Below are 15,105 nucleotides of genomic sequence, written 5' to 3'. Positions count from 1 at the left end.
AATTTATAGCCTTGAGTCTGTGTGGATGGGTATTTATCAGCTCTGCACATCTGAACACTACAGTTTTTCTGCATTCTTTACAAAACCGCTCAAGCTGTGTGAGATTGCATGGGGGTCGTGAGTGGGCAGGCCTTTTCAAGTCCAGCCACAAATTCTCAATTGGATTGAGGTCTGAACTCTGACTTGGCCATTCCAGGACATTAACTTAGCCACTCTTGTGTGGCTCTAGCTTTATGTTTGGGGTCATTGTCTTGCTGGAAAACAAATCTTCTCCCAAGTCGGTTTTCTTGCAGACTGTATCAGGTTTTCCTTCGGGATTTCCCTGTACTTTGTTGCATTCATTTTACCCTCTACCTTCACAAACCTTCCAGGGCCTGCTGCAGTGCAGCATCCCCACAGCATGGTGCAGCTACCCCGATGTTTCTCAGTAGGGGTGGTGTGTTTTTGATAATGTGTAGTGTGTATCTTACTCTAAATACAGCGTTTAGTCTGATGGCCAAAAAGCTCAATTTTGGTTTCACATGAAATCTTGGCTAGAGTTTGCCAGAAAGCATGTGGGACACTGAAGTGAGTTTTTTTTAAAATAGTGGCTTTCTCTTTGCCACTCTCCCATCTCAGCCACTGGAACTTGTAACTCCTCCAGAATTGTCATAGGTCCCCTTCCTGCACGGTCACTCAGTTTTTGAGAACGGCCTGCTCTAGGCAGATTTAGAGCTGTGCCATTTTTTTTCCATTTCTTGACTGACTTAATTGTATTCCAAGGGATATTCAGTGACTTGGAAATGTTTTTGTATTCATTCCTTGACTTGCGCTTTTCAATGACCTTTCCACAGAGTTGCTTGGAGTGTTCTTTTGTCTTCATGGTGTAGTTTTTGCCAGGATACTGACTCCCCAGCAGTTGGATCTTCCAGATACAGCTGTATTTTTACTACAATCAATTGAAACACCTTGACTGTACACAGGTCTCCAAAAACAGATCTCCATTTAATTAATTATGTGACTTCTAAAAAAGATTGAATGTGCCAATGATGGTTTGTTGTATTAAAAGGGGTGAATATTTGTGCAATCAATTAATTACAAATATAAAACACAATAATTTCGATCACTTTGACATGAAAGTCTTTTTCTGTTGATCAGTATCAAAAAAAAAGCCAAATTACATCTACTGTAATTCAATGTTGTAAAACAATAAAACATGAAAACTTCTGGGTGGGGGGTGTGAATACTTTTTAAGGGCACTGTCTATGGACTTTAGCAAGACCTTTAATTCGCTGATTCATGGCAGGTAGTCTGGTAGGTCAGATCACGGGATCTGGGGGAAATGGGGTTGGATTCATAATTGGCTCAGTAGTAGAAAGCAAAGCGTGGTAGTTCAGGAGGCCTGTGTCTACTGATGTGCCATAGGGACGGTGCTGGGACTTTTTGTCATTTACACAAATGATTTGGGTGTGAATGTGTGGGGCATAGTGAGTTATTAGGAGAGGTCACTTTATTCCCTTGAATGACCAAAATCACGAGGGGCATAAACAGGGTGAAAGTACATACTGTTGCCTGCAGGAAGGTGGTGGCAAAAACAAGGCATAGGTTTAGGATCAGAGGCAACAGATTCAAAAGGGACATCGGGAACAGCTTCATGCAAAGGATGGTGTGTGTGTGTTTTGATATGAGCTGCTGGAAATAGTGATTGAGGAGGGCACATTAGCAATATATACAAGCCATCTGGTTAATTACATGGATAGGAAAGATTTTAGAAGGCTATGGGCCAAATGCAAGAAAGTGGAACTGGCTCATTGGACAACACAGTCAGCATGGATAAGCTGGGTCTAAGGACCTATTTGCTTTTGTATGACCTGATAATCGATTGATTAGAGTGATGTCAACTTGTGATATTAAAGTAATAAGCAACGGTGAAAAGTGTGTTAACTCTTGAATGCACTTGCCATCAATTTGTGGTATGACAGAAACTGACTCTGTTCCTATTGCTTCCTTTACAAAGGCCTAGGATTTTGGAAATGGACAAGGAGGAGAATCGGCGATCTGTTATTTTACCAAAACACCGCAGGAGGAGTGACTGTACCACAGAAAATTACTGGCGAAAGGCGCATGATTGTGTGGATGAAGAAGACGATGAGAGTGGTGAAGGTGGAGTAGCAGGTAGTCCAGTCCGAAAAGTAAAAATGCGACGCCACTGATTGGAGAGAGGAGATAAAATTGACTTTAACTTGAAGGCTGAAGGTCAAGAAATGCACTACTCGGTTCTGAAGGGGACAACTCAACAGCAACTTTCAAATTCAAAGAGAAAGTTTTTAAAAAGAAACACTCTTTCAATCAAAAGGATTTTTACTAAACTCCTTGAGGGTGGGAAAGTGGCAGGAGATTGCTGTTCTGTTGCAGCCAGGTGGCCTCTGTTTCATTCTACCTTTCTTATTGGGTAACATTGTATAGCCTATTTTCCCATCTTTTGTTTTATGTATTTAAAACCCGAAATAACTCGCACAGCTCTGTGTTAAAGAAAATTGTTTAAAATATATATTAATTAATTTTTTTTTTAACTACAATTTTTTTTTGAAATGAGAAGCAGCCAGAGTATCATGGTATCACATGCGCTTCTTCAAACTTCAGCGCTTCCGTTGTTAGGGTTGCAAGTTTTGGGAAAGTTCCCAAAGTGATGTTAAATGTATTGTTGCAGAGGAACTCTTACTGAGAGCAAATTTTGTTTCCATGTATGGGGAGGGAAAGAAAGCTGCGTGTTGGCTTGTAACAAAGTTGTACAGTTCTAGAAAAGTTTAATGTACGCAAAGGAATGAGTTATGTAAATGAAAATAGGTATTTTATGTAAAAAAAACAAAAAAACTTTTAATTTGGGTAACTGTCAAAAAAAGTTTGCCTGTCAGCAGGGCCTTTGACCTGGATGCTTGCTTTATCTCTTGTACAAATGCTAAATTTGATTAAATGCAAAGAGCATCACTTTAACGAGTGTTATGTCTAAATTCCCTGAAAAAGTATTACGAATAGTCTTAAACAGACTGAATGCAAGAAAACTGCAGATACTAGCAATCTGTAACAACAAAAACAAATAAATTTTTAGGTCAGGTAGCATCTGTGGTGAGGGAAACAGAATAATTGTTTTGGGGTTATGACCCTTACGCTACACATGCATTCCAGCATTGTTTCATTACAGGACTCTTAATTGTGACTCATTCGCTTCAACTGAATGTTATTTTTTAAAATCACAAACCAAGGTAGTTTCATTCCCTCTTGTTACAGTTAACTTCATATCCTTGGAGATACAATTTGGGATTCTTTTACCTCTGATCCTTAGCTGAATAAAAACAACAGGAACTCTGCAGATGCTGAAAGGGTCTCGGCCTGAAACGTCGACTGCACCTCTTCCTACAGATGCTGCTTGGCCTGCTGCGTTCACCGGCAACTTTGATGTGTGTTGCTTAGCTGAATAAAGTCTGTTTTGGTGGCATTGGTTGAGTGCAGAGTGGGGTGTCTGCTGTGTTGGCTCACATTAGGGGTCCTGCTGATGCTTGCTTCTGTTGACCACAGATGTCTGTCCTTTGTATCAGAGTCAGGTTTAATGTCACCAGCATATGTCATGAAATTTGTTAACTTAGCAGTACAATGCAATACATGATAAATACAGGGGAAAAATTACAGTAAGTGTATATGTAAATTAAATAGTTACACTAGTGCAAAAACAGAAATAATTTTTAAAAGTGAGGTGTTGGTGGCTTCAGTGTCCATTTAGAAATCAAATGGCAGGGGGGAAGAAGCTTCCTGTGTGTGTCTTCAGGCTTCTGTATCTCCTTCCTGACAATGAGGAGGGCAAGTCTTGGGTGATGGGGATCCTTAATAATAGACACTGCCTTTCTGAGGCACTGCTTCTTCAAGATGTCTTGGATATTATGGAGGTTAGTACCCATGATGGAGCTGACTACTTTTACAACTTTCTGTAGCTTCATTCGATCCTGTGTAGTAGCCGCCCCCTTACCCTCCAAACCAGACAGTGATGCAGCCTGTCAGAGTGCTCTGCAAGGTACATGTGTAGAAGTTTTTGAGTATTTAGGTGACAATCCAAATCTTCTCAAACCTCTGATGAAATGTATCGGCTGTTTTGCTTTCTTTATAGCTGCATCAATATGTTGGGACCAGGTTAGATCCTCAGGTATTGACACCCAGGAATTTAAAATTGCTCACTTTCCCCACTTCTGATCCTTTCATGAGGATTGATTCGTCTTCTTTCATCTTACCCTTTCTGACGTCCACAATCATCTCTTTAATCTTGCTGATGTTGAGTGCACGGTTGTTGCTTGTTGCTGTGACAACGCTCAACTAGCTGGTATACCTCCCCTCGTGTATTCTGAGATTCTGCCAATAATGGATGTATCATCAGCAAAATTATAAATGGAATATGAGCTATACCAAGCCCCACAGTCATGGGTATAGAGAACAGAGCAGTGGCCTAAGCATACATCCCACTAATTTTTAAACAATTTCTCAATTTTTAAAATTCTGTTTTTCACTTGATAAGAAAAATTTCGTTGTTCAAAGGTTCAGATGGAATGAAATTGCATAATTTACAGCAGCATTAAATTGTCAAATATTTGAACATTTCATTTGTTCCTTTCCTGTACTTGTAATTTCTAGAGACCCCTCTCTTTTAAAATAGCCTGCTGCATTTTCTGAAAGGCATTCTGGGGATGTGCGTTACTGCTGGCTTTGCCAGTGATGCATTCCTCGGTCCTCTATCTACATTGTGCTCCTGGATAATATTATTAGAAAATAAATATTGTATCTACTACGACCTCAAATTTTACCTCACTTTTACTTATTTGAGTCTCTTTGTTCCATCAGATTGCTCAACTTGCTGAGCAAGAATTTTCTCTCAACTATATATTGGGAAATTAAAGTCCAATGATCTTTATAAACTTACAATCCATTTACCAATCACTGAGCTCCACTCTCCTCCTGGCTGGCTGCCCAAAGCACAACCAGACAGTTCACAATGCATTTTACTTCAACATTGTGGTGTTTGAAGCTCATCTTAACTATGTTAGTATCATCACACTTTTAAAACCGTACGAGAGCAATTTGAAGAATTGTTAGGAGGAAAAAGATGAAATATGAAAGCAGTTTAGTAAACAATATCCAAGTAGATAGTAAAAGCTTTTTTAAGTTGGTTTTAAAAAAAAAGTGGATATGGCACTGCTACAAAATGAAGCAGGAGAAATAATAACAGGGGCCAAGGAGATGGCAGATGAACTGTGGAGGACAGTAGTGTGCCAGATATTGAAGGGTATGAGGGAAGTGAAGTGAGTGCAGTTACTGTTACAAAGGAGAAGGTGCTCAAAAAGCTGAAAGACCTAAGGGTAAGAACTGCACCTTCTTGTAAGAACAACCTTGAGTTCTGAAAGAGCGATAGCGATTATGGAGGTAAAAGTAATGATTCTTCAAAAATCATTGGACTCTGGCATTATGCCAGAGGACTGGAAAATTGCAAATGTCCCTCCATTCTTTAAGATAGGAAGGCAACAGAAAGGAAATTATAAACCAGTTAGACTGACCTCAGTGGTTGGGAAGATGTTAGAGTCAATTGTTAAGGATTATGGAGTATTTGGTGACACGGGACAAGACAGGACAAAGCCACCATGGTAAGGGAAAATCTTGCCTGAGGAACCTGTTGGAGAGGAGATTCCATGTAGGCTGGATGAAAGGGATGCAGTTGACGTATATTTAGACTTTCAGAAGGCTATTGACCAGGTGCTACTCATGAGGCTGCTTACCAAGTTAAGAGTCCATGGTATTACAGGAAAGAATCTAGCATGGATAAAGCATTGGCTGATTGGTAGGAGGCAGTGAGTGAGAATAAAATAAGCCTTTTCTGGTTGGCTACCAGTGACTAGTGTTCTGCAGGAGTCTGTGTTGGGACCACTTTTTATGTTGATTTAGACGATGGAATAGCTGGCTTTCTTGCCAAGTTTGCGGATGATACGAAGATTGGTGGAGGGGCAGGTAGTGTTGAGGAAACTGGTAGGCTGCAGACAGACTTCAATTAACAGAATGGGCAAGAGAGTAGCAAATTAAGTACAATGCAGGAAAATGCATGGTCATGCACTTTGGTAGTAGAAATAAATGTGCAGACTATTTTCTAAATGGGGAGAAAATCCAAAAATCTGAGATATAAAGGGATTTGGGAGTCCTTGTGCAGAACACAATAAAGGTTAGCTTGCTGCTAGAGTCAATGATGAGGAAGGCAAATGCAATGTTAGCATTCATTTCAAGAGGTCTAGAATACAAGAGCAGAGATGTGATGCTGAGGCTTTATGAGGTATTGGTGAGGCCTCATCTTGAGTGAACAGTTTTGGGCTCCTCATCTAAGAAAAGATGTGCTGGCATTGAAGGTCAAGAGGAGGTTTGCAAGGATAATTCCCGTGATGAAAAGCTTATCATACGAGGAACGTTTGATAGCTCTGAGTCTGTATTCGCTGGAATTTAGGAGGATGAGGGAGGATCTCATTGAAACCTTTCAAATATTGAAAGGCCTAGACAGAGTAGATGTGGAAAGTATGTTTTCCATGGTGGGAGAGTCTAGGACAAGAGGGCACAGCTTCAGGATCGAGGGGATTCCATTTAAAACAGAGGCAGAGAAACTTCTTTAGCCAGAGGGTGGTGAATTTGTTACCACAGGCATCTGTGGAGGCCAGGTTGGGTGTATTAAAACAGAACTTGATAGGTTCTTGATTGGACGTGAACAAACAAGGGCGTGAGGCTGAGGAGGGGAAAAAGGATCAGCCATGATTGAATGGCAGATCAGATTTGATGGGCCAAATAGCCTAATTCTGCTCCTATATCTTATTATATATCTTCAAATTTAAACTTGTCTATTCCTAAATAGATGATACCTTCATTATCCCTTAGAATTGGCTATTTCAACAAACATCTGACCAGCTTTCCCCTTGGGTCATCCAAGCATTTGCCTGTGTTTTATCAGTACTGACACGTTTGATCGTCACCATCATGCTAAGTGACCGAGTTAGTTCTGTAATATGGTGATCTGTTATCTAACTAGTGTTGCATACTGTTCTAACATTACTGCCCTGCTCTTCCATGTGTAAATTAGCTGAGGAAAGCATTCTATATGCCTTTTGACAACTTATTGGTCTGATACTTAATTTTGCCCTTCTAAGTTCAACTTGTTCTTTTCAATCAAATCATTCACCTCCAAAGGTAAAATTGTGTACCTATATTCACTGGTTTTAAAGAGGACAGTGTTAGCTGCATTTTAATCCGCTGGACCCACTTGTAAAACTATGATCAGAGGCTTTGAGGTGTTTTCACTTCTGATAGCCTGAGATATACTTCACCCTGGCTTGGTCATTAATCAATATTGATTCTTAGTAGTTCCTCATTTGCTATGATATCTCTTCAGTATTTCTTTTTTTTGTCTTGACTACTATATTGATATCGTCCATGTCTTGTAAAGGGAACCACAAAATATTCATTAAGAATCCTGCTTAAAGTACTGCGCAAAAGTCTCAGTCGCTCTCTCTCTCTCACTCACTCACTCACTCACTCACTCACACACACACACACACACACACACACACACACAATTGCAAGAATGTTTGTGAAGTCTTTGCAATTACCTGGTTTTCTGCATTAATTACTCGTAAAATGTAGTCTGATCTTCATTTAAATCATAATAATAGACAAGCGCAATCTCTCTATACTAAAAACACACAAACAATTCTACTCTTGTTCATCAATATTGAGTACACCATTTAAACAATCACAGTCTAGGTTCAAACAAGTATGTGAACCTCTGGGGTACAAAAGTGATTTAGAGTCAGGTGTTCCAATCAATGAGATGAGATTGGAAGTGTGGGTTGTAGAGATGCCCTGGCCTCTTAAAAAAAGACACACAGTCAGGTTACTGACAGGGCCTGCTCTTCCCAAGAAAGATTTGTTTATGTGCACCATGCCTTGATCAAAGGAACTTTCAGAGGACCTTAGAAGAAGAATTGTAGAGATGCATGACGCTGGAAAAGGCTTCAAAAGCATTTCTAAAGGCGCTGGGTGTTCATCAGTCCTCAGTAAGAGAAATTGTCTACAAATGGAGAAAATGTAGTACTCTGGCTGCTCTCTCTAGGAGTGGGCATCCTGCAACGATCACGCCAAAAGCACAATGTGCAATACTGCAGGAGGTGAAAAAGAGCCCAAGGGTAACAGCCAAAGGCCTGCAGTAATCTCTAGAACTTGTTCTGTTCACGTGTCCACTGTAAGAAAAACACTGAACAAGAATGGATTTTGTGGAAGTACAACTGCTCTCCAACAAATAGTGCTGCATGTCTGAAGTTTGCAAAAGAGCACCTGGATGTTCAACAACATTTCTGGGACGATATTCTGTGGACAGATGAGACAAAAGTTGAACTGCTGTGTTTGAATGAAAAAAGGGCACTACACACCAACACCAAATCCTCATCCCATCTGAGAAGCATGGTGGAAGGAGCATCATGGTTTGGAGCTGCTTTGCTGCCTCAGGAAATGGACAGCTTGCAATTGTTGAGGGAACAATGAATTCAAAATTCTGTCAAGACATTTTACAAGAGAATGCCCTATCTCACTTATGAGTCTTGTCATAAGGAGCTGTAAATTTGTCCATTCCATTGGCTTTATTTTGTGGGAATATGTTTACTCCGACCCCTTGAATTTCCTTAAATGCCTCCATTGCTCTAAGTCTGCTTCAAGTTCCTACATGCAATCTATTTTTGCTAAATAGTTTCTCAATTCAGTAAAATTGACTTCTAACATTACTTTGGAAGTTTCTGTGGGAAATGGAAGAGAAAAATAAGGATGCAGGAGCCTTTGGCACATGTGAAGGAACTGGAGTTAGAGATGAGGTGAGTGACATCAGTAAGATGAAGGAAAAGATAAAGGCTTTAACACAAGAACGTAGTTAGGAGGAGGCCCTTGGAGCCTGCTCTGGCATTCAACAGAATCATAGGCGATCTCACCTTGGCTCAGCTCCACTTTCTTCATTCTCCTCAAGCCCTTAACTCTCCTGAAGAGCAAAGTTTGGTCTATATTTTGGCCTTGCATATATGCAATAATTCAGTGTTTACTCTGGAATGGAGAATTCCAAGGATTCAATATGGTGGTAAGAATAATGGAATAGTGAGCAGAAAGTGCTGTATCTAAGAGGTGAGGGGCAGGACATTATTATGAAGTGAGAAGGAAATTGCTGAGAAGGCTGCACAGTTCTGAGAGGAATGTAACTCTTCAGGTTGCTAGCCAAGTTCTTTAAAGGAAAATGGTTGAAGCCAGAGGAAATTGGAGGAAGTCACCAATCTACGGAGATAGTACCAAGGGCTATCCAAACAAAGAGAAAACAGAGTCAGGTAAAATCTAATTTTCTATTTGTTATGCCACAGGCACCTTGGGTAGCAGAGTGAGTAGAGTTGCTCCCTTACTGCTCCTGTGACCCATGTTCAATGTTAACCTCTGGCGCTATTTGTTACTCCTTTCTGTGGGTACATAGATCCCTCCAGGTCCCCTGGTCTCCTCCCTCATCCCAAAAGCATACACATTGGAAGGTTAATTGGCCACTGTAAATTGCCACTGGTGTGAAGATGAATGGTAGAAATTAATGGGAATGTGGGAGAATAAAATGGGTTAGAATATGATCGTTGCTTGGTCTGCATGGATTCAGTGAACTAAAGGGCTTGTTTCTACCCTGTAGGCTGACTCAGTGTCACTCATTCCACCTACTTTGCATACTTGCACTTATATGCTTTCCAGATAGCATAAGGGCATAGTATATTTAAGATATTTTATAAATCCTGGTAATGTGACGTTAAAGTAAAACTGATTATTACATTGAATCAAATCTTATACTCTGGAGCAAATATCTCTCCATCTACAGACCACTTTCGGCCTTAATTCTCTCCTCCAACATTGCAGCAAATATTCCGTCATGCTCTCGTCTCCCAGTCCATACACTGCAATGCCCTTGAATCAACATAATTGTACAAGTTTTAGTATTGTTCTACTCTTCCTCGGCCAACAAGAATGTTTGGAACTTCTAGTGAATCTTGTAATTACCAGGCATTTGTACGCCTCTTTAACTTCATTGTCCAATCTTGTTTAACAGTCAGTGAATGAATTTTGAAATGCTGTTATGCTCCCATTTCCACTCGGCAACATCTGTCTAATACGTGAACAGCAAACGCTTGAACAATATATGTTGGCCAGAAAACGTCTGTTCTCCTTTGAATAGTGTCATTAGGATATTGTCCGCAGGACTAAACAAGATTGATTCAGTATTTTATGCGAACTGTAGACCCATTCATCTGTGCATTGTTCCTTTATACCAGTGGTTCGCATCCTGAGGTCGACGGATCCCTCGGTTAATGGTAGGGATTCATGGCATTAAAGAGACTGGGAACCCCTGCTTTAGACACACTCTGACTCTACACTAAATTGCAAGCCTACATAAGGTTCTGAGTTTTGCAAGAAGCCAGATCTCACCTCAAATAACTTAGCATTTTTCACCAATTTAGTCCCTTTTTTGTTATCAAAAGGTTAATGATTTTCTATATAAAAAATTACCTTTTTATGTAATGCATATCTCCCCCCCCCCCCCCGCGTATTTATTCGGGAAAATTTGAAGTTCTCATTTTTTTGTATCTGGTTTTCTTTCAATTTTGATCCTAATAAAAACTCCTAACTTTAAACAATTTTAAAAACTTTATTTTTAATAGAGGCTTAATGCCCATAATTCTGTTTGTACTAAGATAATAATGAATTCATAGTAACTGGCTCTTTACCTTTCCCAGAAACATTTTCCTGAGTTAACCCCACTCCTAGGTTTTGCGGGAGTTGGTATTGTTACCATCTTGCACCTTTAAAATGTGAGCTGGAGCCTTAAATACAGTATTGATTTCTAACTGATACCACTAGATGGCAGAAGAGTTAAATAGGAGCCGAGGCAATTACGGCTTTCAGCAAAAAAAGTCAACATTCCTTTAATTTATTATCCAAGTACATATATGTCATCATACACAACCCTGAGATTCGTTTTCTCGCGGACATTCACAGTAAATGACAAAGATACACAATAGAATCAATGAAAAACCGCACACAACACAAACAATCCATGTGTAAAACTAAACCAACTGCACAAATACAAAAAGAAAATATTTACAATAAATAAATAAGCAAAAAGTATTGAAAACAAGTGAGCCTTAGTGTTATAAATAGATGGATGAAGTTAGAAACTGAAGCACAACCTGTGTATTATTTTCACAAGGCAAAGGAGCATGATTACACACAATCTCACAGCCAAAGAAGGAACTACTGGGACAGATCACAGAAAGCTTGTTCAAAGTTGTAAAAGCTTTGAATAAAATTCTGTGTTTTCTATAATATGAAAACTTCACCATGTCAATACTGAAAAATAGAGCAGTCGGGAATCTGGGTTTGACCTCTCTATAACTTTTCTGAAGTAACTGATCTCTGGTGGGAAGAAGTGTTAAATGGATTATCTGGTGTTTCACATACTGAAGGTGTTCAGTGCTCATTAGTGCTATGAAATTCTAAACAAAATTCGGTAGAAAACTTCAAGATCCTGAATGAAAATATCTTCAGTTATGAAAAACAAATTACTAAATAGCTTTGGGTATGCTGAGTTTGTAGATACAGTGACTCCCCATGTGATTCTCCTGTTACAATTATGGACAGAATATAAAAAATATCTTTGAAGTTAGCTGAAAGTTCCAGCAGGTACTGTTCCTCATTTCATCATCCTTTGCATTTTTGTAACCTAGACACATTATGTCACTCACACTGATGTATATTTTTATGGCTGTTTCCCAGATGTTAGCTTTTCTTTTCTCCCTGATCTACGTGTTACACACCTGAAGCAGTTCTGATGTAGCACCTAACTCAAGTGTATCTTCCTGAGACTTAATAATTATACTGCATTGGCCTGTGTTGTCAAGCCCTTTGTCAACAATCTGTCCTTCAAATACTCATCAGCCTGAGGTCCAAAATGGAATAAAAGTATCAATACTTAGAGATAGAAACTTGATGTATGCCTAACGTAAGCTTTCCTTTTTTTTTGGTCTTATCATATTCTCAATGCACCTTATTATTGAGGGAGCTTGTTCACCCAATGCTGAATCTCTCATTGCTTATGCTTTTAAATACTGTCCTAGTTCACGTTTTCTTCATCGGTTCACTATCCAGTAAAAGGTGATTTTCATAATTCAAAGCCTTTACTCCAATGTTATTCTTGTTCTTTTCCATGATACAAATCAGCACCTCCACATGCGTGCTCCCACACAGATACCAGTACAGTGATACCATTAGTCGAGCTGATGCCTCCCAACTCAGGCGACCTGAAGACAATTTTGACCTCCATTTGCCGTCAGTGTGAGGTTTTTTCATTCCACCTGTGACCGGCTTCCCTCCATGCTCATACAACGACTTCTTCCCACATCACAGGATGCCCAGCTTGATAAGTTGATTGGTTCTTTGCAAGGTCAGTGGCAGAATCTGGGAAAAGTTGGTGAGAATTTAGATAAAATAAAAATGGGATTAGATCAGGAGCCTGTGAAGGGCCTGTTTGCTTGACTCAATAATTCCTTCCACCTGCCCTGCTTCATTCTCTAAAACTGACCCTACTCAGTCCTTTTATTAGGCTTGCTGTATCCTATCTAATTCTCATAAATGTAATGTAGGAATTTTGTGTCTATCTTTTACACCAACTATATCTCAGTTATTATTAGGATAGTTGCAATTCCTCTCTACTAACCCTGGCATTTATGCACTTGTAAGAAATCTCATTTTCTGTCTCCCTCAGAGTGTGTGAAGGACTATCATACACTCCAAACAATGTGATTGCCCTTTCTTGTTCAGCCCCTACGCTCTCATTTGATGATATTTCTAGTATAATCCATTTTCAGCATCTCTCTCACTCTTTCATCTAAAAACTCTATACTGTAACTAGCAACATTGGGATCTGCCTCACATTACATTTTTGCGAAACCTAAAATATTATTTGTTGATTTGTTTTATTTGGGGTTTTCAGCTTATCTGCTTATTCACTAAACTCCTTGCTTTTGGTAATATACATAAGGCACAGTCAGGCTCCTTTTTCTTTGCCTGTTTTCTCTGTAACCTTTGGTTGCTCTGTCTTATAAACTCTGTCACTAATTTTTTGCCTTCCATATTAATTTTTGCTGTCTCCCTTCTGAAACTTTTCTCAGTTTACTGCCCCTCCACCAAGCCAGTTGAGGCTCCCCCCAGTAACAAACACTGCCAATGAGGATGTAACCGATTACAGATCCTGGTTTCTTTAGAAATGATCTCAATGTTCTGAAAATCTAAAATTTTCCTTCTTGCATCATCTCTCTAGCTGCATTGTCCTCCCCTTTCTGTACTCACTGGCATCCAGAGGTTACAAACTTCTGAGGTACAACTTCCTAATCCATTTCCTAACACTTTATGATCTCACTGACCTATGCTGTTAATACCAATTAGGACCCTGATTCTGGAAGTTCACCCCTACTGCCCCCCCCAATGTTTTGTAATGACTCACTGTTGTCTTTGACCGCAACAATTATTCCCTGGTGACCTTTCTCCTCCTCTAAACATCACCATGAAGATCACTTCTTGACCAGATGGGTTTTGATTTGGTGCACAAGTTTCTGTGTGTTGTCCTCTAAACTGACCACTGGTACATAGGTGAGTGGTAGAATTGGGGCGGAGGGAGGGAAGGGAAGAGGGGCAGTGGAAGGGAATGTGGCAAGAATAGGTTGATAATGAAAGGTGGAGTGTTCGGTGAAACAGCGTAGATCTGACGGATCAACTAGGTAATGTAAGGAGTTATGAATACTCTTTAGAGGCCAAGATGTCCTTCAGGATCTGCTAAGCTATCTTCCTGGTCTTTTTATTGATCTAGCACTCATCCAGCCCCTCGCTATGTTATGGAATACTCATTCCCTGAAATGTTAAATCTCTCATCCTCATGGATAGGCTGTAGTCACTCAAGCTCCAAACTCTCCTGCCTCCTCTCCCATACTGTCCATGAGAAAAACAAAACACATACATTCATTTCCAGATGAACGGAATTAAAGATCAGAGCCGTGGTGCTAAACTTGTTGAGAAATTTGGTGAGATCCATGTGATAAAATAGAGGTAGAGTCATTGACAAAGGTACAAAAGTTGAGGGTTTTTTTTTAAAACAAAGGGTGGTAACATATATGGATTGAGCTGCCAGTTGAAGTGGTTGAGGCAGCTACAATAACAACTTAATAAAAGGCAGTTGTCTTGGATTGGAAGGGTCAGGAAGGATATGAGCTGAATCCTGACAAATGGGAACAAGCTTGCATGCAGCTCTTGGTTGGTATGGGCTAATTGGTTGTATGTGTGTGTGTGTCTCCCTCTCTCTCTTTACATATATATATCTGTCTGTTTATATTCACTGGAATAATATTAGAACTGTGAGGTCTTACCAATTAGTAAAGATTGACCAGACTGGACAATCTGTTAACCTGTTGGAAGTCAGGATATTGTGGGCTATATCAACCTGTTAAGGTTGTAAGATTGTGGAAACACTTAATCTGTGATTCCAAGGGGAAATGTATGAACACTTGAGCGAATGTAATTGTTCACGTTTACAAGAGTGGGAGAGCAAAATGAAACGTTCGAACCCCATGAGCTTCTGTGTCTTGATTCGGCATACAATGACACTAATGAATACCATGTGGAATTCATTAGAAATAACCTAAAAATAAAGCACCAATAAGGTGTTTTTGCTGCAGGAACCATTTGAGGGGAATGTTATTAATTAACTGAGGAGAAAAGCTGGCCAACGGAGCACTCTTCTAATAAGTACGGTTGGAATCGCAGACGGTCGCGAGAACAGTGACGTAACACCCGCCGAACCCGGCCTGTGGCTGCAAACTTGAGATGAACTACTTTTCCCAGCGTGCAGCACTCGATAGGGCTGCGCCATGCGATTGGGAGATACACCATCAGACAGGAGGAGACTGCCTCCAGCGATTGGCCTCGCTGGCTAGATTGTGATGCCAA

General features: G+C 40.0%; 1 protein-coding gene across 1 annotated transcript in view; it reads left to right on the top strand.

Moving 5' to 3' along the window:
• alkbh5 (alkB homolog 5, RNA demethylase) overlaps positions 1–2,973 on the top strand; it is a 33,161-nt gene extending 30,188 nt beyond the window's left edge. Inside the window, exon 4 of the mRNA XM_072268536.1 lies at positions 1,997–2,973. Within this exon, the coding sequence (XP_072124637.1) occupies positions 1,997–2,192 (196 nt within the window). The 3' untranslated portion in view covers positions 2,193–2,973. The remainder of the gene's footprint in view (positions 1–1,996) is intronic.
• The last annotated feature ends 12,132 nt before the right edge of the window (positions 2,974–15,105 follow it).

The sequence above is a fragment of the Mobula birostris genome, chromosome 9 (genome assembly GCF_030028105.1).
Source record: "Mobula birostris isolate sMobBir1 chromosome 9, sMobBir1.hap1, whole genome shotgun sequence".
NCBI lineage: Eukaryota > Metazoa > Chordata > Chondrichthyes > Myliobatiformes > Myliobatidae > Mobula > Mobula birostris.
This window is presented reverse-complemented; position numbering and strand designations above follow the sequence as displayed.